Genomic DNA, 23,179 nt, shown 5'->3' with positions numbered 1-23,179 from the left:
AACTCCCTGTCGGGCACTGTTTTCCCACAGTTCCGTTAAAAAAACTAAGATAATACTTTTATTTCCCTTTTGACTGACATTCAAAAGTGTCACACAAGCATGAAGATGTGTGCTCAAGGGGGAGAGGAGGGGAAGTGGCGGTGTTCATGAAGGAACCAATGCTCAAGAGAGGGCGTTCCTGCAGATACAGTCATGCCCACATGCAGAAACGCCCCGAGTTGTGGGCTGCAGTTGCACACTATTGGTTTATTACGCTATAGATGAAATCAATTATGAGGAACTTCACAGGGTGGTGAAAGTGCACCTGATAAGCTTGATGCTCCTTTCCAATTCCGATCGAAGGTCTTATTCTGGTGACATGATGATCAATGCTTGGTTTTGACAAATAAAAATAATCTCTCTCTTATATCCATAATAATCTCATAATATAGGTGGCATACCCACTGCACTGTATTTGCGTGTTGTTGGCCAGAACGCACATGCCAAGACCAGAATGGGCGCATTCTCTATCTAAACCGCCCCAAAATGTAGGATAAAACCATAAATTGAGTTCAAATGCGATGGAAACTTTTTTTTTTGGTACATGGGAATTTAACCGCAAAAGTTATTTTTATGTGTACTATGTCATTCCTCACAGCCTTGTGTCCGCAACAAGTCAATTTGATGGAAACACTTCTCTGGTGGGAAAATGTGCATATTGTTTTTATGCCGATTTTAGAATATTCGCATGAAAATCTGTCAAAAATTGGATAGAGACCTAACATCTGACAAACAAACATTTACACATCTGACATGAATAATAATTACTGCAGTCACTGTCTTATCCAGAAAGGAATTACTTGCAATGTAACAACATTCATCCATAACGGAATAATTACCGGCGTCACTGACGTGATAGCCTATAGGCCAATGATGAAGTAGTCTAATGTTGCGCGCACCCTATAAAATGCACGCCAATACCGGAGATGGCAATCATCAAACACAGGTTGGAAATTAAATGTAACTTTTAGATTATACAGTAAATTGTTTCAATGTGTAATAAATACCATTTAAAATAACACAAGCATATTGCTATTACGTTGTTATAACTAACTTCTTTCAAAACAGGGTTTCTCACAAACTCATAAGTAGATACTGAGACCCACACACACCCAAGGACAGAGGGCTGGCACAGACCTTTCATAAACACTGATAAGGCCGGAAAGGCCTTGATCAAAAGGGTGCCTGGGTCTGCATTTCACGAGATAATAAGACACACACATACCCAAGGACAGAGGGCTGACATAAACCTTTCATAAACACTGATTAAAATGGGAACATCTACGCACACACAAAATCTCCTGCTTAGCTGAACATTTGGTAACAAAGAACTTTTGCTACAAGACTCAGAAGGATGACGCCCAGCTCATCAGGACCAATCTGAGAAGACAACAACCTGTCCAGAACCAACCAGAGGACCAGAACTTCCAGACTCAACCTACTTTCTGTGCTGTATAAAATGTCTATGCACTCTGTTATCTGGGCTTTTTCTGCAGGTTCCTTATGAGCTAATGAACGAGTCCGTGCACGCTTGTATCAGATATCTTTACCTCTGAATAAATTGCTTTTTATTATACGAATATCCACCCTGTCCAGAGTCTCTACTTCGTCTCAGTTCTCCAGTAAACTTGTGACATCAACAAATGTTCCAATAAGTCGTTTTTTGTGTAGATGTAATGTCACTAGCATAAACAATAATATGCGTGCTCTCTGTGAGCGTTACAAATTTGTTGAAGAGTTTCATGTTTGGGTGGTGGAGTCTAGGGCTAGGCCAGTGGTTACAAACGTTTTTCGGTTACTGTATCCTACCACCAACTGAATTTGCTCTACCCAGACTACCCATGAAGTGCCCCCCCATGTGCATTTAAGCCTATGGTCTCATGAGTCTTCTCAAGTACCCCCTGTGGGTAGGCCAATACCCCCAGGGGTAGTACCCCAGGTTGGGAACCACTAGTCTATTCTAGGACTTTGACGTGGCAATAGGCTACTGTAGCAACATCCTCAAACATCGCCGTTATAGGAACATATAATATTGTTTCGACTGCCCAAAACATCAAATGATGAAAAATTTATTTCTGTATTTTTAAAGTTATATGTCTTGAAAACCTGATTGCTGACATGCAAAACATTTTGGGACAATATCAAAAATGGGATAATGAAACAAATAACAAAAATATAGTTTTTGGGCGGAGTTTTCCTTTAAAGTGATAGATAATCTATGCCTCTTTCCCTCACCTCCTGAGATGTGTTCAGCAGTGGAGGCTGCTGAGGGGAGGACAGCTCATAGTAATGTCTGGAACGGTGTTGATGGAATGGCCTCAAACACATAGAAACCATGTGTTTAATGTGTTTAATACCATTCAACCGATTCCACTCCAGCAAATGCCATGAGACCGTCCTCCCCAATTAAGGTGCCACCAACCTCCTGTGGTGTTCAGGTAATGGTCTGACGTTTTTGTGTTGGATGTCACAGTGTCACAGCCTGGACGAGCTTTAATTAACGCTGGCACATTCTGAGCAGAGAGATAGGATCAATGGTGGAGGTCAAGGTAATGATCTCGCATTTAGTTGGTGACTACTGTCACCTTGTTCAGTGTTTTGGCTGTGACAGACAGGCAGTAGCCTATGCAGCGGGCTGTGATAAGGGAATTGTAAGGCGGTGACTGGGGGCTTGATGGGCATGCCGCTCAGTCATTGCTAGTCGTTTTTCATCTTCATAGCAGCATCAGCAAGCACACACAGCTATAAATATTTCAGCCTGTAAAACTACTGTTGGCGCCCGGCGAAGTCTCTCTACTTAACACTGAAAGGATACCTTCACCAAAGCGTGCTATTGTAAAGGCAAAAAAGGTGCACTATGTTTACTTGGCATTTAAAAATGTCATCATGGATTATGCAATGTCGTTGTAGATTTGAAAAGTAAGGAGAACAGAGGTATACTGTAAGTGGAAGAAGGAGTGAGGGTATTTTTAAGAAAGGAATAGGCCTACTGTATTTTCAGATGCATCCCATAGGCCTATCTCTCTATGGTGACATAGAAATGTGATAATTGTGTAGTTAGTTGTTGATGTCAACTGGCCCGTCTGTGATTTTAAAGTGCATTTTCTGTCCTTTATTCCTAGTCGGCAGAAAAAGATGAGTGTATGACTCTTTGCTTCACGTCAACAATGAACGTTCACACCGATGGGGATATAGAACAAAACAGATACCCATATGGTGTGTTGCTGTACACTGTAGATGTGAGCAGGCCGACTTTATTTACTGAGGTGTCAGGCAGGGATATATACGTAAACAAAAGCTATTGCTTTAACATCAATTCACCAGGTCCCTTTAAATCAGACAAAGTGAAGGATTAGTCAGATTTCAGCGCCATAAACTCAGATGCCTGTGCTCTGACAGAGTCATATCAGGACATTGTTATTCCCTTAGCCAGAACAGCGGAATAACTTATAGCATACAGTCTTCATATTTATTAATCCCACTATGAAGGCTATGTTCTACAGGGGTCCGTACCATGGGACCTTTCCACAACTGCAGTTTACATAATACAGAAAGATTTGGATTTAGCTTTTGGACTCAGACACACTCTCTCTTTCCTCCCCAGAGACTCAGAGCTGGGGCCATATGGTCAGAGGAGTATGGCTAGCGATGACATGCCCTGCCCTCCCTGGAGCTGGACTGCTGCTGCTGTGGACAGACGCCATATGGAGTGACACGTGAGAGAGACAGGTAGGACACAGACCGCTCAGGGCACACACAGCCCATCTGATCTGTAATCTCTGTTCAGTCACCACATCACATTGTTAACTTTGTATGGATTAAGTATGTGAAAATTATACGAAGTACAGGAGGGATTTTACTGTGTGTGAGAGAGAGAATAAATAAGATTTTTGAGGCAGAGGATTTATTTCTTACTAGTAATATGGGAGATTTGGTACATTTGGATGACAAAGTGTGTGTGTCTTAGCACTGTATGTGTACACTATTTGAGAGTCTGTGTGAGTAAGGAGAAGGTGAAAGACTAGAAAACAGGAGGCCATCTGATTGCACTCTGGGAAGGCATTGAGGTGGAAGATACATTCCGGTTGGCGAGAGGGGGGAAAGTTTATGTTACACTCCTTCCCATGTAGGACTGCCATCCAATATGGAAAAGCTCTATTGTCATTTGGAAGACGGCAGGTAGCCTAGTGATTAAAGCGTTGGACTAGTAACCGGAAGGTTGCAAGATTGAATCCCAGAGCTGACAAGGTAAAAATCTGTCGTTCTGCTCCTGAACAAGGCAGTTAACCCACTGTTCCTAGGCCGTCATTGAAATAAGAATTTGTTCTTAACTGACTTGCCTAGTTAAATAAAGGTAAAAAAATTAAAATGAATAGCGTTGTCTAAGTAACATTGTTGTGTTGTGGATGAAAGATGAGCACGACATGTTTCGGGTGAGAGGATGTGGGATAAGGAGGGAGATCAAATCTGAAACAAAGAGAGGATGTAACAAGGGAACAAAATTCCTTCACTTGCATGACCTTCACTTGTCATTTTGCTTCAGTCCACCTCCTCCTCCTTGGAGAGATGAAATCAAATCAATTCTAATCAGGAGCCATTTGCAAGCATGTAACGTTATGTAAGGAAGGGCTAGCCCTTAAATAAATTGAGACAAATGACATATGCATGCACATGGGATGGCTTCAGCATGTACAGTGCATTCGGAAAGTATTCAGACCCCTTGATTTTTTGCACATTTTGTTACGCTACAGCCTTATTCTAAAATAATACAATACCCCATAATGACAAAGTGAAAACAGGTTTTTACAAATGTATTTACATAAGTATTCAGACCCTTTGTTATGAGACTTGAAATTGAGCTCAGGTGCATCCTTTTTCCATTGATCATCCTTGAGATGTTTCTACAACTTGATTGGAGTCCACCTGTGGTAAATTCAATTGGTTGGACATTATTTGGAAAGGCACACACCTGTCTATATGAAGTCCCACAGTTGACAGTGCATGTCAGAGCAAAAACCAAGCCATGAGGTCGAAGGAATTGTCCGTAGAGCTCTAAGACAGGATTGTGTTGAAGCACAGATCTGGGGAAGGATACTCCAAAAATTCTGCAGCATTGAAGGTCCCCAAGAACACAGTGGCCTCCATCATTCTTAAATGAAAGAAGTTTGGAACCACCAAGACTCTTCCTAGAGCTGGCCTCGCGGCCAAACTGAGCAATTGGGGGAGAAGGGCCTGATGGTTACTCAGACAGAGCTCCAGAGTTCCTCTAGGGAGATGGGAGAAACTTCCAGAAGGACAACCATCTCTACAGCATTCCACCAATCAGGCCTTTATGGTAGAGTGGCCAGACGGAAGCCACTCCTCAGTAAAAAGCACATGACAGCCAGCTTGAAGTTTGCCAAAAGGCACCTAAAGGAATCTCAGACCATGAGAAACAAGATTCTCTGGTCTGATGAAACCAAGATTGAACTCTTTGGCCTGAATGCAAAGTGTCACATCTGGAGGAAACCTGGCACCATCCCTACGGTAATGTATGGTGGTGGCAGCAACATGCTGTGGGGATGTTATTCAGCGACTAGTCAGGTATGAGGGAAAGATGAACGGAGTAAAGTACAGAGAGATCCTTGATGAAAACCTTCTCCAGAGCACTCAGGACCTCAGACTGGGGTGAAGGTTCACCTTCCAATAGGAAGGTGAACCTTTCCAAACCTTTCCAAACCCTAAAAACACAGCCAAAACAATGAATAGTGGCTTCGGGACAAGTCTTTGAATGTCCTTGAGTGGCCCAGCCAGAGTCCGTACTTGAAGCCGATCAAACATCTCTGGAGAGACCTGAAAATAGCTGTGCAGTGACGCTCCCCATCCAACCTGACAGAGCTTGAGAGGATCTGCAGAGAACAATGGGAAGAACTCCCCAAATACAGCTGTGCCAAGCTTGTAGCGTCATACCCAAGAAGACTTGAGGCTATAATTTCTGTCAAAGGTGCTTCAACAAAGTGTTGAGTAAAGGGTCTGAATACTTATGTAAATGTTATATTTCAGTTTATTTTATACATTTGCTAAAATGTAAAAAAAATGGTTTTGCTTCATCATTAAGGGGTATTTTGTGTGATGACAGAAACAAACAATTTAATCAATTTTAGAAAAAGGCTGTAATGTAACAAAATGTGGAAAATGTCAAGGGGTCTGAATACTTTCTGAATGCACTGTATGTATGCGCAGTCATTTCAGATCCCATCCAATCCAGCTTCATTATGTTACACCCAGCAGGAAATGTAACATGCTGCACATGGACTGAAGATCTGCATTGATTATCTATCTTATTGAGCTAATTTGTTCAGCAAGCATGGTGCATGGTATTAATATTTGATCTCATGTCATGTATATGTTTACCATGCATTTATGCTCACATTTTAATGAACCCACAAATTCGAGTTGCCTAAAAACAGAGGGAGAACCATTGTATCTTTGTCAGAGTATCTACCAACCTCAATCCCAGTAGGTAATGAAATTTGCAAATTGACCGTGGGTCAACAAATGTATTATTATTGATATTATTAAATCGGGGCACCACTGGAGCACATGAGTATTGTGGAACTAGTTGCAACTAGCTGGATAAATAAAGGACAAGATTACAGTATGTATGAATGGGCTATGGTCTCGGGGTCTAGCTAGTCCATTGCCCCCTGGTGGTGTTTATTGGGTAATGGGACTTCTCCATTACTCCCCCTAGTTCCTCATCTCAGCCATTAGAACTCCTTTAGTCCACTGAGGCTGAAACAACCATGTATGGCAGTACTAGGGCTTCTTCCCTCAGGTGATTGTCTCCACATCTCCAGATCAGATGCTGGTGTCATCTCAGTTCACACGGTGTCTGTTTGATCTGTCAATCCAAAGGGCTGGGGTGCGGGTCGGGTGGATGGGCGTTGCCCCCGGGGTGTTGCTGACGTGACAACAAATTTAGAGGCGCTGATGTTGTCGCGGCCTGATAGTTAATAATTGATACCCCTGTCTCATTAATCCGACAGGAACCACAGCAGTGTCAGTGTGTTTATGTTGCACACGCTCCTAAGTGAGGAATTTGTCTTGCAGGGGTAATTAGAAGAGGGATAATTTAAGCCATCCAGCTGTCTATTTAAAACAATGCAGACATGTACAAATGGGACTGCCATATTGGATATTTCCTCAGCCATGTTTATCTATGTAGTTGTAGTGACAATGAGAAGAAGACCTGGGTTCCTTTATCCTCATTCCTCCGTAGCACAAAATACCCCCAAAACAACATAACTATTTAAACCATGAAAATAGGGATAGACAATTACATTTAGCATTGAATTGTGTTTTTATCTCAGTGTCATTGTGTGTGTGTGTGTGTGTGTGTGTGTGTGTGTGTGTGTGTGTGTGTGTGTGTGTGTGCGCACGCTTGCGTGTGTGTGTATTGGTGCCCCTCATTCCCAGCTGTTGTGTTGTATTTATCTTTGTGTTTGCTAGGCAGCAAACACAGAAAGGTTGTCTGAGACATAGGAAACAGGTGGAGCGGTTAGATAGTCTGTGGGTATGAATGGGCAGGGTGGTCAGGAATAGGAGACGTACCCTAACTAACTCTGTATAATTGCATTCCGTAGCAGTATGGACTGGACAGGAAAAGGTATATCCCCTGAGAGATTTTATCACATTCTTCTGGCTTTTGTTATTATTGACTGTTTGAAGGCAGTGGCTCATCATTGTTCTCTGATTTAGGCATGACATAGTTCCAGCATGTCTCGGAATTAGTTTGTTTAGAATTTGAGTTGTGTATGTTTTTAATGTTGGACGGCAAACACTGAAATGATGGCAAATCAACAAGTGGTCAGGCTAAAAAGCAACATTGTTCCTCCACTGACAATAGAGAGAGTAAATCTATTCTCTGTGAAAGCATTGCCGTTGATCTAAAATGTTACCTTCTGCACTGCAACATTTTACTGTCCTCTAGTGTTCACTTGGGCAAACTACACCTGTCTGCCAGTTATTCAGTTCAGCACTCTGTTGAAACATATTTATTTTTTAGTTTACCTTTATTTAACTAAGCGAGTCAGTTAAGAGCAAATTCTTATTTTCAATGATGGCCTATCCCAGCCAAACCCAGATGACACTGGGCCAATAGTGAGCCACCCTATGGCACTCCCAATCACAGCCAGATGTGATACAGCCTGGATTTGAACCAGGGACTGTAGTGACTCCTTTTGCACTGAGATGTAGTGCCTTGGACTGCTGCGCCACTCGGGAGCCCAAACTGACCCATAGCTGAGTGTAACTGACCCATAGGTAAGTTATAACTGAATTGTAATAGTTTTTTTTGCCAAATTGTGGCCTATTCAAACATTCAAAATGACACATTTTCCCTCTAATTTGCCCCTTTGGACTTCCTGTGCTGTAATGAAGAGATTTTTGCTCAAGGTCCACAATCCTCCAGCCTCAGTTCACAGTGCAAATGAGGATAGTAAAGGGACACTTGGCTTCTGAACGTTGGAAAATGTGATGCAATATTTCTTGAAGACTCCAAGGAAGACCTTCGTTATCGTCTTCCGGTCCATGATACCGATCCCAACTGTAACGAATCAAAGTATTTTAAGCACATAGCTTTCTCAGTCTTGTAACAATGACTCATAAGGCCCAAATGCACAGTGGCACTCACCATATATCACAGGTCCTGAGAGGCCCAACACTTTCGTGGGCCTTTAAAAAAATGTGAAGACGTGAAGCTTCAGGAAGTTCCCTGCTGGCTGTTTTCTTTTAATCCCGGGAGTTTGAGGCATGACATCACTGAGTTATTTTCCCTAGTCTCTCTGTTATCTTTGCAATCTCACACACACACCCAGTCCTCCCATATACTTTCTAGACCTCAGGGACTGTAGCTGCTGTTGGATCTGAAGACTGAGCCTCACCTGAAGATAACCCTCTCATACAATAATGACTTTACAAATACAAGAGGCCAACATAGATGGCTATAAGGGCAGTATGATACTGTTCTTTATCTTACAGAAGAACACAGAAACCAAAACTTAGAACGGACCATGGTTTGTACCAAGTATCAAAGCTATGCTATGCTAAACTAGTCAGTTCAATTCCATTTAGTATAATATTATTCTATTCCTTCTTGCATTTTTTTGAAACAATAAAGCTCACTTTTTGGACTTTTGAGTGCTACGTTTATTTTACACATACAAAATTGGTACTAAATAAAAAGTTGTTGTTTTACACGATACAAACCATAGAAAAGATTGTGTTCACCATCGAGAGAATGATCATAAACCAAGGCACATATTGCTCTCCTACAGAATGACCTAGCTGCATACAAAAGGAATGCATTTGAATGACACCCACTGAAGTGTATTTACACAGGTAGACTCACACATACATATAGCATCAATCAATGCACAATTACATATCAATTACACTACAAGTGTAAAAAAAATAACAACATATTTTACGCTTACACTCAGCAGACAAAGACCAGTGTCAAGTAAAATAATTTTGAAAAAACGCAAAAGGAAGTGAGGCCAATATCAATATTCAGGCACATTTCTATATACAGTGTAGACAACTATATTTCCAGTACTCACAATCTCGATAACATGGATCCCGTATTGCCAAGTTACTTATTGCCGTAAGGTTTACAGAAAAGCACCACTAACAGTAAGAGCTTGTGAAATAGAATAGAGTTGTGCGCAGACAATGATCATTAATAGCATGGAACGAAGTAGATCAGGTATGTTATATAGAAATGGAGTACTAGAGACATAACATTACAGCACAGTTTACCAGTGGCATCTATTGTATGCCGAGGTTTCACCATACTGATCTTTGGTAGATGGTCAACACAGAAATTAAATGTTGATTGTTGTTAAAGCCATCATGGCTCTTACATTGTTCTCTATCTATTTTGCCCTCTCCAAAGGTTTTTCCCAGGCAGGAAAACAGGAAAACGGGCTGCAATGTGTTGGTTTACTTTAAAAGATAACAGGACAGGAAGAGGGCTTCCTCACACACATATGTGCAGGAAGCTGGTTCCAGTGTTTTGTTTGGGTAATGTGTAGGGGCGGACTCTGGTGTTTGAAAAAGGATGGGGGTCCAGCTCTCCGTGTATATGATCCAGACAGGGAAGTGGTAAGATGGCTTCCACATATTGTATCCATGGTTTATGAGAAGTGGTCCCATGCAGGCAAAGCTTCAGTATACAACAAACAGTCCACATTCGAAAGCAAATGGAATATAATGAAAACAGGGGTAAACCTTTGCTCTCTTTTTGCTATGTCTTCAGTCAAGAAGGACAACAGCGATAATGATAAACTTGATCTTGTGTAGATTGCCCTCATTATTTTAAGCTGTTTCAGCAAATGGAGCAGAAGCACATGCTGTATGATGAAGTAGAATATTGAAGCAGTATGTTAAAGCAGTATATTGAAGCAGTATGTTGAAGAAGAATATTGAAGCAGTATGTTGAAGCAGTATGTTGAAGCAATATGTTGAAGCAGTATGTTGAAGCAGTATGTTGAAGCAATATGTTGAAGCATTCTGTTGAAGAAGAATATTGAAGCAGTATGTTAAAGCAGTATGTTGAAGCAGTATGTTGAAGCAGTATGTTGAAGAAGAATATTGAATCAGTATGTTGAAGCAGTATGTTGAAGCAATATGTTGAAGCAGTATGTTGAAGCAGTATGTTGAAGAAGAATATTGAAGCGGGATGTTGAAGCAGTAGCTCTAGGATGAAAGGTTAAAGTTATTCAGATAACTTTGTGGTCATCCAAAGGACTATTGAGCTACTTCACATTTCCTGAGTTGGTTGTAATACTTTTGTTACAGTGGACCTCAGAGACTTGGGCTTTATCCACAACAATTGATGTGTTGATGAGTCCTGTCAAATAAACTGGGAATAGACTTTAATTATTTCAGAGCTTCTGTTATCATTGTTTCCTGCCGGGCTCCCTGGACAATAGTAGCTCTTGGAGAGAAGGGTAATTCTGTCTGAAAGACAACTGCCACTGTGGCTCACTGAATGACCCACCCTCTCTACATAGCTACAGTTGGTTTAGTCAACCATAAAAAACACAATCAATCAAAATTAAGGTATACAGATTTCTGTGTGAGTAATCGGACAGAAAATCGAACAAAAAATCGAACACATTTCTTAATCTCCTCTGAAACCTCAAATAAATGTAAAACAAATAAATGAAGCACAGTTGTGGAATGTTAACGGTTTTCTTTACACCAAATCTATTTCCCTTTGTCGTCATATTCACGTGACAGAAACGAATAAATGAAAGAAAAGGAAATAAAAGCACTATTTCTTTAAAATAATAATAGAATAATAATAATAACAAGGGAAAAGAGTGGGAATGGAGAAGTAAGAGTAGGAGGAACAGGAGGTAGAAGAAGAGGAAAAAGAACGAGAAGAAGAGAGAATTACTTAAAATTGGCACACGCTTGAGTGAACCCTATCATAGTGTGCTATGATTGGACGGATTAGTGGAAGAAGTTAATCCCGATGTGCTTTTAGTCAAAGGAAGAGCTGAGAGAGCTGAGAGACGTCCTGCCTGCTGGTCTTTAGGCTCAGTGTGCTCAATACGGGGAGTCACTTCCCTCAGACCCATCCACCCCGTAGAGCTCAGCCAGGGTTCTGAAGCGAGGGCCCCAGTCGTTTAAGAAGTCATAGTCAAGGTTAGAGCCCGTGGAGGAACTATCCAGGGAACTGAGGCTACCAGCCAGGGACTCTGGCCCCTCGTAGCCATAGATGTGCAGGGTATCGTAGGGGATCTCATCCCTGTCATGGTCAGCCTCGTCTTTCTTCACCTCGATCATCACGGCCATGTCTCCCTTGCACGCGGTTGGTGGTTTCTTCACCATGGCGTAAAGGCTGGGGCCCTGCCTCATGCTCATGCTGCCGTCATTCTGAGCTGAGATCAGGATGGACACGTCGTAGCCGTTGGTGTCCATCTCCCCACCGCCCTCCTCGTCGTACGTCACTAGCTGCTCGTGGATCTCACTCTTACCCAGAGTGACCAGGGCATCCTTCTGGTGACGTTTTCTCATAGCGATCAGGATCACTATGACTGGAACGAGGAAGAAAACATGTTTAATATCCATGTCACACAGTTTGGGGTTTTAATAAGTACTGAAAAAGAAAGAAGTGGAAAAAAATATATATATATATATTTCATGAGGTAAATTAAATCGGGTGTGAGAAAATATTTTGTCGAATGGGTCTCCAGTATATTTCTTTGGGATTCGTATGATAATGACTTCAATGTTTAATAGTTAATCATCACTTCATTCTGTGTCTTTGGAAACAAGACAGCCGAATAACTGATCATCTTCTCATTAGCCTTCCCATTCTTCTCATGTTTTTCCCACATTATCTGCTTTTGTAGAAGCCTACTGCAGCAGTGCGATTGCTCTCTGCTTCAGATATGAGCTTTTGATAAAACATCTCTGGCACATGGCTCATCTAATATGACAAATGGCTTTCTCCCAAGACAGCAGAGAAAGTATCAAAGAGAATATTCAGCTCAATGCTTCCCGTTCCTTCCACTATTTACTTCTCTTGTCCTGCATTCTTGAATGTTATTTATCCAATCAGATACTGAGGTAAAACTCTTCAACTTTGTCCCAAAAAATAAACAAACAATAGATTGAAATTAGTTGCACATCCCCCATCATGTGAATTTTTCACATTTATCGTTAATAAATCCTATCCTTGTCCTTGTGTCGTAAACACATCTTGATTTGACCTAAGAACACCTTGAGCTGAAGTACCTTGTTTAATGATCCCTGTTTTTTATGTCTTAGACGATTGCTCTATTTTACAACATGTCTTAATCAGGGACAGTGGTGTAGTAGAATGCCAGTTAAAATGGAGAGGGCTGTATACGGTAGAGGAGAGATTGACTCACCCAGAATAGTCAGGATGCACACCAGTATAACAATAAGGGCGTGGACACTGACACCCATTTTGAGTTGGGCTGCTTTGCACTGGGTGTGGATCCTCTTGTTGTCACACCTGCACACTTTGATAGGCAGAGAGGTGATGCTGCTCATGGGAGGCCTGCCTCCATCGCTGATCCCAATTTCTATTACATAATCCCTGGAGTCCTCCAGGCTGAAGCCTCCATGTTTCAGCACTATGTTAGACGTGTTGTCTAGGAGAGGCGGACATAAAACAATGTTAGTTATTAGAGGTTTGCCATGGTTAAATTTGGAGGACATTTTTATACATTACATGGATCTTCATAGCATTGGTTCCAATGGTGGAATGCTCTTAGCTACAATTTACTTAGGTGCAGACTTTTGCATCTACCTAATTTTTGTATTTTTATTTCACCTTTATTTAACCAGGTAGGCCAGTTGAAAACAAGTTCTCATTTACAACTGCGACCTGGCCAAGATAAAGCAAAGCAGTGCGACACAAACAACAACACAGTTACACATGGAATAAACAAACGTACAGTCAATAACACAATAGAAAAAAAAGTCTATATACAGTGTGTGCAAATGGCGTGAGGAGGTAAGGCAATAAATAGGCCATTGTAGCGAAGTAATTACAATTTAGCAAATGAACACTGGAGTGATAGATGTGCAGATGATGATGTGCAATTAGAAATACTGGTGTGCAAAAGAGCAAAAAAGTAAATAAAAACAATATGGGGATGAGGTTGGTAGATTGGATGGGCTATTTACAGATCGGTTAGCTGCTCAGATAGCTGATGTTTAAAGTTGGTGATTTTTGCAATTCGTTCCAGTCATTGGCAGCAGAGAACTGGAAGGAAAGGCGGCCAAAGGAGGTGTTGGCTTTGGGGATGACCAGTGAGATATACCTGCTGGAGCGCATGCTACGGGTGGGTGTTGTTATCGTGACCAGTGAGCTGAGATAAGGTGGAGCTTTACCTAGCAAAGACTTATAGATGACCTGGAGCCAGTGGGTCTGGCGATGAATATGTAGCGAGGGACTTTAGAAAGGCAGGGCAGGATATATATAGGTCTAATAAGCAGACTGTTGAATCTGAGGGTTTATGTGTCAGTGAAACTTTTCCGCACTAACAAAATCCCTAAAATCGCAGTAGGTAAGAATCCTCAAAGCAGGATAATTGAATGTGCTCCGAACCTCGATATAGGAATTAGGCTTTTCCACATGGTTAGTCCCATGTGGATTAGACATGATTATCTCCATGAGCTTTAGGTGCCAGTATATGTTGATATAAAATGAGCATGCTCAGTTTCTATGTTCAATTTGGTTGGCCTCATTTCAGTAGAGTTACAGTATATAACCATTCAGAAATAGAAGCTATGAAGGATGTACTGTAGTGCATACAGTACATCAAAGCTAGAGATATGGCCTTGACATGCACGTCATCACTAATGTAAGAACAACTTCTCACTGTTCTTCTGGTCTTCCGCTGCTATGACCTTCTCTCTAGTTGCACTGGGCTAATGTGCAGCCTACTCCCAGTGTTCTGTGTTCCTGGCTGATCATTACATGGTGAAATGTCACATCAGTTCATTATGCAGTGCAGCCAACGAGGCAGCACAGACTGGACCAGGCCACCCCAGCGCTGCACTGAAAATGTTCCCCAGCCAGAGTGCCTCTGAGGTCGTCACTGTTGCTCTCCAAATATGTAATGAAGGGCTGCTGGTTTTAAAGAGCTTGTACATCATGAATATTTCAGGGACTCTCAGCGGTTTGTTGCTGTTCTCGTTTCCACCCGACTAGATGGAGAACGTTCAGACGTCAGATAGCTTTAGAACGGAGCGCTGCCCAGGCTGATTCCTCTGCCACTGGGGAGCACAGTGCTATCCTGAGCACATATCTGAACCAGCCATTCACCTCCACATTGTCCCTGTTATACCCACCTCACTGCCCGTCACACCAACCAACAGCTTAACATTACTACAATGTTTCTGCCTGCACAGCTTAAGGTGCCATAATAAAGGTGCCACTTGTCACATGTTCATGCATAGAAATGATCAGTTCTCTCACCGTTGTTATCGATGACTGAAAAGTTGGCGTTCGGCTTCCCCAACGTGAAGCTGAATGCTGGCAAATTATCATCTTTGTCTGTGGCACTTAGGGTCCCAATCACCTGTGTGAGGGGAATACATTTTAATAAAGACTTAATGCAATTTTCAGAAAAGTTTAATGATTGATGGCTTAGATGACATCTAACTCTGGAAAAAATCCTACCGTGCCAGCCATATCATTTTCACAAACGAATATCTCTTCAATGGACAGCTCTGGTTTGTTGTCATTGATATCAATGACCAGTATGTTGACGTTCACAAAAGATTCCAGTCCTGAAGAGGAGATGGGAAACATTATTTTATTATTGGGAAATACCTTAACCATACTAGTTATTAAGATTAAAAAAAAAATTGGACATGAATTACATTTTACGCAATAAAGGTGTATTTGCTGTTAATGAGATTAAAGATTATGGCTAATGTCATACCATTTGGTTCCTCCTTAGCTTTAACCTGGAACATGTGATTGGCTACAAGCTCCCGATCCAGCTTCCTCACTGTGAAAAGTTGTCCAGTTATGGGGTTGATACCAATGGGACTGTCCTTGTCCTCAATGGAATACCTGTAGAGGGCGCATTGAAACATTGTGGAAATCACCTCTCAGAAAAGAAGTGCTGTTAATTCTAGCATCAGTAGCATGTGAATGTGTTGGAGTACCGTATGGCCTTGTTGGCTTGATCAGGATCTCTGGCTGAAATGACTCCAATATTATTGACCATCATTTCCTCTATGACATTAAAGTTGTAGATGCTCTTGCTGAATTCTGGCTGCTCATCAACATCTAGCACCTGGATGGTCACCTGGGCCTTGATCAATGGATTGTCCTTATTATCCGCAGGGGACTGCAAGTGGTTCTCCCTCACATGCACAAAGAACGTGTAGCTGCTCTTGGTTTCATAATCCAGTCCCTGAAAAGTAGTTAAGGAACTTTAAGGAAAAGACTCAGTACATGTACTATACGTATAATCTTCAGCAAATGTGTCACTCTCATACATATTCCCTACATCGTTATCTATAATGTACAGGCTGTACTAATACTTTTTTTCGCAGAATACTTTAAGTAGTTTCATTTTCATTACTTAATAATGGTCTTCAAGGAGTCTTTCAAGGACATTCATTTTCATATGTGCTTCAAAGAGTGCATGGTCTTATTTCTTTAGTCTCTGCTACTGTATAGTTTAGTGTTATGCATCACTCGGTAATGCTCATATCTACAGTAGAGTTTAGGACAGATTAGGAAAGCATTAAACCTGGTTGCACTATAGAGACAAAAATGTGGATCGTTTTTTTGTGATTTAAAAAAAAAAGTAACAGTTTAGGATGAGTGAAATACCTGTTTCAGCATGAGGTTGCCGTCTTTGATCTGACTGCGCTCCATTTCAAAAATGTCAGATGAAGGTGCTATGGTGAAGATGGGGTCTTTATTCTGGATCTCATCTCTGTCTTCCAGGACCATGGTGTCTATTCTCTGTCCCCGCTTCATGTCCTCTTTCACACTAAATACATAGGAACCTAGGGAAAAAGACACTACGTGTTAGTAAGAGAAGCTTCTGAGGGACGAGATTATGGAATAATCCCTAATTTGCTGCTAGGAATTCCGTAACAATCATTCATATTTAGGTTTATCTCCTATAAGACCAATAATTGTCAATGTGCTATAACTGTATAGCTGTCAGGGATGTTGTTTTTTGCCCTTACTTTTGGTAAATGTGGCTATGTTATCATTGATGTCGCTGACTGCGATGCTGACAGAGGTGGTGGCGGTGCCCCCTTGTTTAATTCCTCTCAGATCCTGGGCTTGAACCACAACCACATAGCTACTCTGGGTCTCACGGTCCAGGTTCTCATACTTGGTAGTGATAATCCCTGAAATGAAGAAAATTCATTTAGTCTTTGATTCATGACTCGTGCATCTTCAGAGACACGAACACAACAGTAAATGAATATGGGGTTATTAGGAAAGAATATTGAAAAGAGATGAAGATACAATGGACTTTATGACGTATGAGTTCAAATGAATGAACATCTCCTACCTGTTGTGCTTTCTATATTGAAGAAATCTCCCCCCTCTAATAATTTGTAAACAAGTTCTCCATTTGCAGTCGTTGGATCATCTGCATCAGTGGCAGTGACTTCTATCACTTTAGTTCCTACACAGGGAAGAAATAAAGAGAAGTGATTTAGCAAAAGCATTCTTTAATATCCAGCATAATCATCCTTGTGTTTAGGATTTGACCTCCTGTACCTCTTTTGGATCTCTCTTTGATAGAAGCATTGAACGATTTAGTAAACACTGGATCGTTGTCATTGATGTCAGTAACCAGGATCACAAACTTTTCCTCTTTCTCCACCAACTTGTTGCTGGTATCAAGCAGCTTTGCCGTTAGATTGTATTTGCTTTTCACCTCTCGATCCAATCGTTCAGTGACAAAGATGTCTCCTTTTTCATCCACTTTGAAGATTGTGTTGGCACCTTCTCCTTCAATGACATAGTGTGTCCTGTCACCAGACTTAGTTGACTTTAACTACAAATAGAAAAACAGATGACAATGTTAAGATAAGACATTCTGATCTATCAGATATATCATTACTGTATATCCTCATTCAACTCTCTGGCTTTCCACCTGAGCCTCCAAGAGTACACCTACATGGTAAAACAACGACATACCTTTCCAAGATAGTATTGGATGTAGGTTGGCCTTTCCTCCTCCACATAAAGGTTGTTCCACAACCACTCTCTCTTGTGCCTGTGGAGAACTGGGCTGGTTTGGAGTGCTGGCCTCTGATCCATATGTTCAGCCATGGTTAGACTGAGGGTCAGAGCCAAGGCAAAGAGACCCATCCACAGCTCTGGTGCCGTCATCTGCCTCCATGCAGACTGTCTCATCATCTGAAGGAAGGGAGAAGCAGAGAATTAAATTCGGGCCATTGAGACCACTCACGCCTCAGGCAACACTACTGGCTCAAAAAGTATTTGTCTTCTTTCAATTGCTTAGCTATTACTTCAGGTGCGTTTAATTAAGCTTGACTGGGCATGCCCAATGGGCAGGGTTGGCACTTTTGGGAGTTTTCCACTAGAAAAGTTGAATGGACACTTTCTTTGTGGCCAAGAGGATAGCTAAGCATTAAAGCAGTCCATCCCAGATAATATCCTTTATCTGGATTATTCCACTCTTATTGTTGCCAGCCTTTAGCAGTGGATATTAAGATGAGGGGGATTATGGTTCATAAATGTTCCCAAATAGCTTAATATCATATTCTAAAGTCCAAAAACTACTACAATCAAATTACTTTCATTACAACCCCATACAGCACAGATAAGAAAGTATCTTATATTCTCCACACTGACAATAGGCTTATCTTGGCCTTTGAGGTAATGAACTTGGCAGGTAAATATCTCATCACGTTTTGTTGTTCCATATCTTATTGAATCTTGTGTTCAGCTATATATCAGAACAGGTACATTTTTTTGTTGGGCCACCCAAGTGTAGCTGTGCCACTAGAGATTCTGTGCCACTAGAGATTGTTGGGCCACCGCAGTGTAGCTGTGCCACTAGAGATTCTGGATTTGAGTCCAGGCTCTGTCGCAGCCGGCCGTGACCGGGAGACCCATGGGGCGGTGAGAAATTGGCCTAGCGTCGTCTGTTAGCCAAACAGTTTGGCTGGCAGGGATGCCCTTGTCCCATCTCGCACTAGCGACTCCTGTGGCTGGCCGAGCGCAGTGCACGCTGACAAGGTTGCCAGGTGTACGGTGTTTCCTCCGACACATTAGTGCAGCTGGCTTCCGAGTTAAGCGGGCATTGTGTCAAGAAGCAGTGGTTGGGTTGTGTTTCGGAGGACGCACGGCTCTTGACCTTCACCTGTCCCAAGTCCGTACGGGAGTTGCAGCAATGAGACAAGACTGTATCTACCAATTGGATACCATGAAATTGGGGAGAAAAAGGGGTAAAAGAAAATATATATATATACACTGCTCAAAAAAATAAAGGGAACACTTAAACAACACAATGTAACTCCAAGTCAATCACACTTCTGTGAAATCAAACTGTCCACTTAGGAAGCAACACTGATTGACAATAAATTTCACATGCTGTTGTGCAAATGGAATAGACAACAGGTGGAAATTATAGGCAATTAGCAAGACACCCCCAATAAAGGAGTGGTTCTGCAGGTGGGGACCACAGACCACTTCTCAGTTCCTATGCTTTCTGGCTGATGTTTTGGTCACTTTTGAATGCTGGCGGTGCTTTCACTCTAGTGGTAGCATGAGACAGAGTCTACAACCCACACAAGTGGCTCAGGTAGTGCAGCTCATCCAGGATGGCACATCAATGCGAGCTGTGGCAAGAAGGTTTGCTGTGTCTGTCAGCGTAGTGTCCAGAGCATGGAGGCGCTACCAGGAGACAGGCCAGTACATCAGGAGACGTGGAGGAGGCCGTAGGAGGGCAACAACCCAGCAGCAGAACCGGTGACAGACGTGACAGAGTCTGGAGACGCCGTAGAGAACGTTCTGCTGCCTGCAACATCCTCCAGCATGACCGGTTTGGCGGTGGGTCAGTCATGGTGTGGGGTGGCATTTCTTTGGGGGGCCGCACAGCCCTCCATGTGCTCGCCAGAGGTAGCCTGACTGCCATTAGGTACCGAGATGAGATCCTCAGACCCCTTGTGAGACCATATGCTGGTGCGGTTGGCCCTGGGTTCCTCCTAATGCAAGACAATGCTAGACCTCATGTGGCTGGAGTGTGTCAGCAGTTCCTGCAAGAGGAAGGCATTGATGCTATGGACCGCCCGTTCCCCAGACCTGAATCCAATTGAGCACATCTGCGACATCATGTCTCGCTCCATCCACCAACGCCACGTTGCACTACAGACTGTCCAGGAGTTGGCGGATGCTTTAGTCCAGGTCTGGGAGGAGATCCCTCAGGAGACCATCCGCCACCTCATCAGGAGCATGCCCAGGCGTTGTAGGGAGGTCATACAGGCACGTGGAGGCCACACACACTACTGAGCCTCATTTTGACTTGTTTTAAGGACATTACATCAACGTTGGATCAGCCTGTAGTGTGGTTTTCCACTTTAATTTTGAGTGTGACTCCAAATCCAGACCTCCATGGGTTGATAAATTTGATTTCCATTGATAATTTTTGTGTGGTTTTGTTGTCAGCACATTCAACTATGTAAAGAAAAAAGTATTTAATACGGATATTTCATTCATTCAGATCTAGGATGTGTTATTTTAGTGTTCCCTTTATTTTTTGAGCAGTGTATATATAAATAAATCAAAAAAATTGTTGGAAAACATTGACTCTGTGCTGTAACGTAAAGAGTCAACCAAACTTTCCTATATATGGTTGTCTTGTTACTCCTAATCGTATGTGTTAACTGTGCGTCATTCAATGTCCTTCCTGCCACGCCCTGAAGTTTATCCCCTAAAGGAGAGAACTTTTTAAAACTCCAGGCACTTTAGAGATAGACATCCTCAATCGTCACTGTTTGCAGCTGTCTTAGTAGTCATGGATGGCCCATTATGTCCAAAATTGCATTTTTTAAATATCTCCTTGTTCTGTTACTGGGTACTTACAGTGAGTCCTCCCAGTGAGGTCATGATGTCTGGCCTGTTATCAAGGAGCGGAAGTGTAAACACAATGCCTTTGGGAAATAACATTCCCATTTCTAATGAAGGGTCATCATTAAGCTAATGCTACTGTGGCCTCACACCCTTCCTGCAATTCAATTTCTGCCCCCGTCTTCTTCTCCCTCTCTCTTTCTCCCCCTCTCTCTCAGTCTCTCTGGCTCTCTCTTTCTTTGACAATTTCTTGAGCAGTAGCGAGAGTTAAGGAGACAACAAAGGGATTTTTATGTGTTAAATGAGTTGGTTTAGGTAGGATGCTATCGGACAATGGTAAAGTATTTCATTCAGGGCCTCAGCTATACCTAGGTCAAATGGATCAATCCCATTTTAACTCTTAAATGATGGGCAAACTTATATCCAGAATATCAGTTTCTTGTTCTCCTCAAAGCGAGTCCATTGACCTTTCATTTGAATGCCATTCAATGATAACTGTAAGTCAATTTCTCTGTCTGTGCCATTTTAAATGCTGTCTATGCAAATGTCAGATTTGATGACCATGTAGACATTTTTCTTAAGTTTTCAATAATGCAGCTAATCTTGTAGAAAAAAACAGGAATACGGTACTGTATTTTGAAATACGCTGTACATTATTCAGCTTGAATTCATCTTAGTAGGCTATGACTCACACAGTTCACAGGCTGGTATGCCTAAGACAATTGGTGTTCCAACCCCAAGTAGCACACAAAGCTATATGGAGTATCCATATCAATTCATCAGTTTATGGATATATTCATACAACCTGACTTGATGCACCTGAAATCTCTAATCATATACTGTACTGTAACATTAGTCGAAAAATAAGCAATATTTGGTACTATCAAGGCAAGCACTCAGCATACACATTATGTTGAGTTCTGTCTATCCAAGATCAACTATCAAGCAAGCCTCAATACTGTGATGATACTGTAGAATTAAGTGACGTACAATATGTGTGTGTGGGTGTGTGTGTTTGCCCACTGTAGATTAAAACAGCTTTAATCACAGAGCAGCTTCCAATAATCTGTCTGCCTACTCACTCTTCGAGGAAACTCCGTCTGTCACTGATGAGCCGTCTCCTCAGCCCTGCTTCACCCACCCAATATCACACTGGACTCACTGGCTCTCTCTGGCAGCACTTGTTCTCTGAGTCTGACAGAAAGTGTCTATCTATCACACCTCTTCTCTGAGCTCTTTCACCACAGTTATTTGACATTATATTTGCTATAAGGATTAGTTCAGCGTCGATAGATGTTATTTGACGAGTTGAACTGCTATCCTAGTGTTCGGCTGTATGTTCGGCTTCATTGTCATCATTTCAAGTCTCAACAATTAGTCCTGGAGCACCTGCATCTCGATCTATGTACAGTATCGAAACAATTCAATGTTATTAACACTGTCATAAATCTGGTATAGGTAAATTAATACAATGCTATGTTTGCCTACTTTTGAAAGGAAAACGATATCTGAGGTTGAGTTACCTTACACTTACGTCATAGAATACAAGACTCAATACGTTGTACACTACTGTGTAACTCAAGATGCACAGATGGTTTCAGGATTTCTTTTGATTTATTTCTCCCTCATGGCTACAGAGTATTAGTGTAGCACACATCAACATAGTCAATCTGGTATCAAATTGTATCGAGGGTTCAGCCTTACACTCGGGGCTAATGTTATCAAATCAGTCGCTGTTGTCCATTGTGGTAATAGATTATATCAGTTTGAGACGCAACAAGATACAACATACTGTATCGATGTGGTATTTAAATCATACATTTTATACGTATCCACACAAATTAGAAAATGTTATGTGTAACAAAAATTACAATAGAAACAAAACAATTCATACAGTATAAATGACTGGAATGACTTACCAGAGATTAATTATTTTCTGAACTCCTGCTTTTTAGCTCGTCCAATGCGTATAAGGCAGGTATAAGTCACAGGTAGATCCTGGGTGAAAGAGCATTAGTAATGTTAGCTGTTGGCTGTGGACCTGTCAGATTCTCTTCTCAGAGGACTAAGAACTTCCAGGCCAGCACAGTGGCCACAGAGATCAGCCCAGTTCCCCTGGTCACGTTTCCTGTTATAGTCCCTCTCCTCTCCTAATTGCAGCCTGAAGAGCAGAGCCTGGGCTGAGGGGGGAGAGGGAGGCATGCGATGCGTGTATCACATCGCCGCACGTCGCTGCTGAAGTGACTGGAGGAGGCGGTGAGAGCACCAGCCACATGTTAAGAGGCAGGCAGACTGTGGCGCGTGGAGGGGCAGAGCGGTGTGAGAAACATTACATTTCTGCTCTCGCCTTCTTGATGAAAACACAAAAAGAAGGAGAGAAAGCAAAGAGATTCATTATTCATACCTATGGGACAAAGTTTATGATAAACAGGTTATAGACGTTAATCCCATGAGATTTCCCACATAGTGGTATTGCGTTTTTCAGGGCTACGGCGGCGTATCTGCCTCTGAGATCTTGTCTAA

At 42.0% G+C, this 23,179-nt stretch overlaps 1 protein-coding gene across 1 annotated transcript; it reads right to left on the bottom strand.

Annotated features, from left to right (window-relative positions):
• Positions 1 to 9,187: 9,187 nt before the first annotated feature.
• LOC120046202 (cadherin-5-like) lies at positions 9,188 to 22,724 on the bottom strand. Its single transcript, XM_038991242.1, has 12 exons — positions 22,576 to 22,724; positions 17,759 to 17,980; positions 17,336 to 17,615; positions 17,124 to 17,240; positions 16,789 to 16,956; positions 16,424 to 16,602; positions 15,748 to 15,998; positions 15,519 to 15,652; positions 15,254 to 15,363; positions 15,050 to 15,152; positions 12,969 to 13,214; positions 9,188 to 12,128 (listed from the first exon to the last, which is right to left on the bottom strand). The coding sequence occupies exons 2-12, from the start codon at positions 17,978 to 17,980 to the stop codon at positions 11,638 to 11,640; spliced, it is 2,301 nt and encodes a 766-aa protein (XP_038847170.1). The 5' UTR covers positions 22,576 to 22,724; the 3' UTR covers positions 9,188 to 11,637.
• Between the last annotated feature and the right edge of the window lie 455 nt (positions 22,725 to 23,179).

The sequence above is a fragment of the Salvelinus namaycush genome, chromosome 1 (genome assembly GCF_016432855.1).
Source record: "Salvelinus namaycush isolate Seneca chromosome 1, SaNama_1.0, whole genome shotgun sequence".
NCBI lineage: Eukaryota > Metazoa > Chordata > Actinopteri > Salmoniformes > Salmonidae > Salvelinus > Salvelinus namaycush.
Note: the sequence above shows the minus strand (reverse complement) of the source record. Positions and strands in the feature narration are given on the sequence as shown.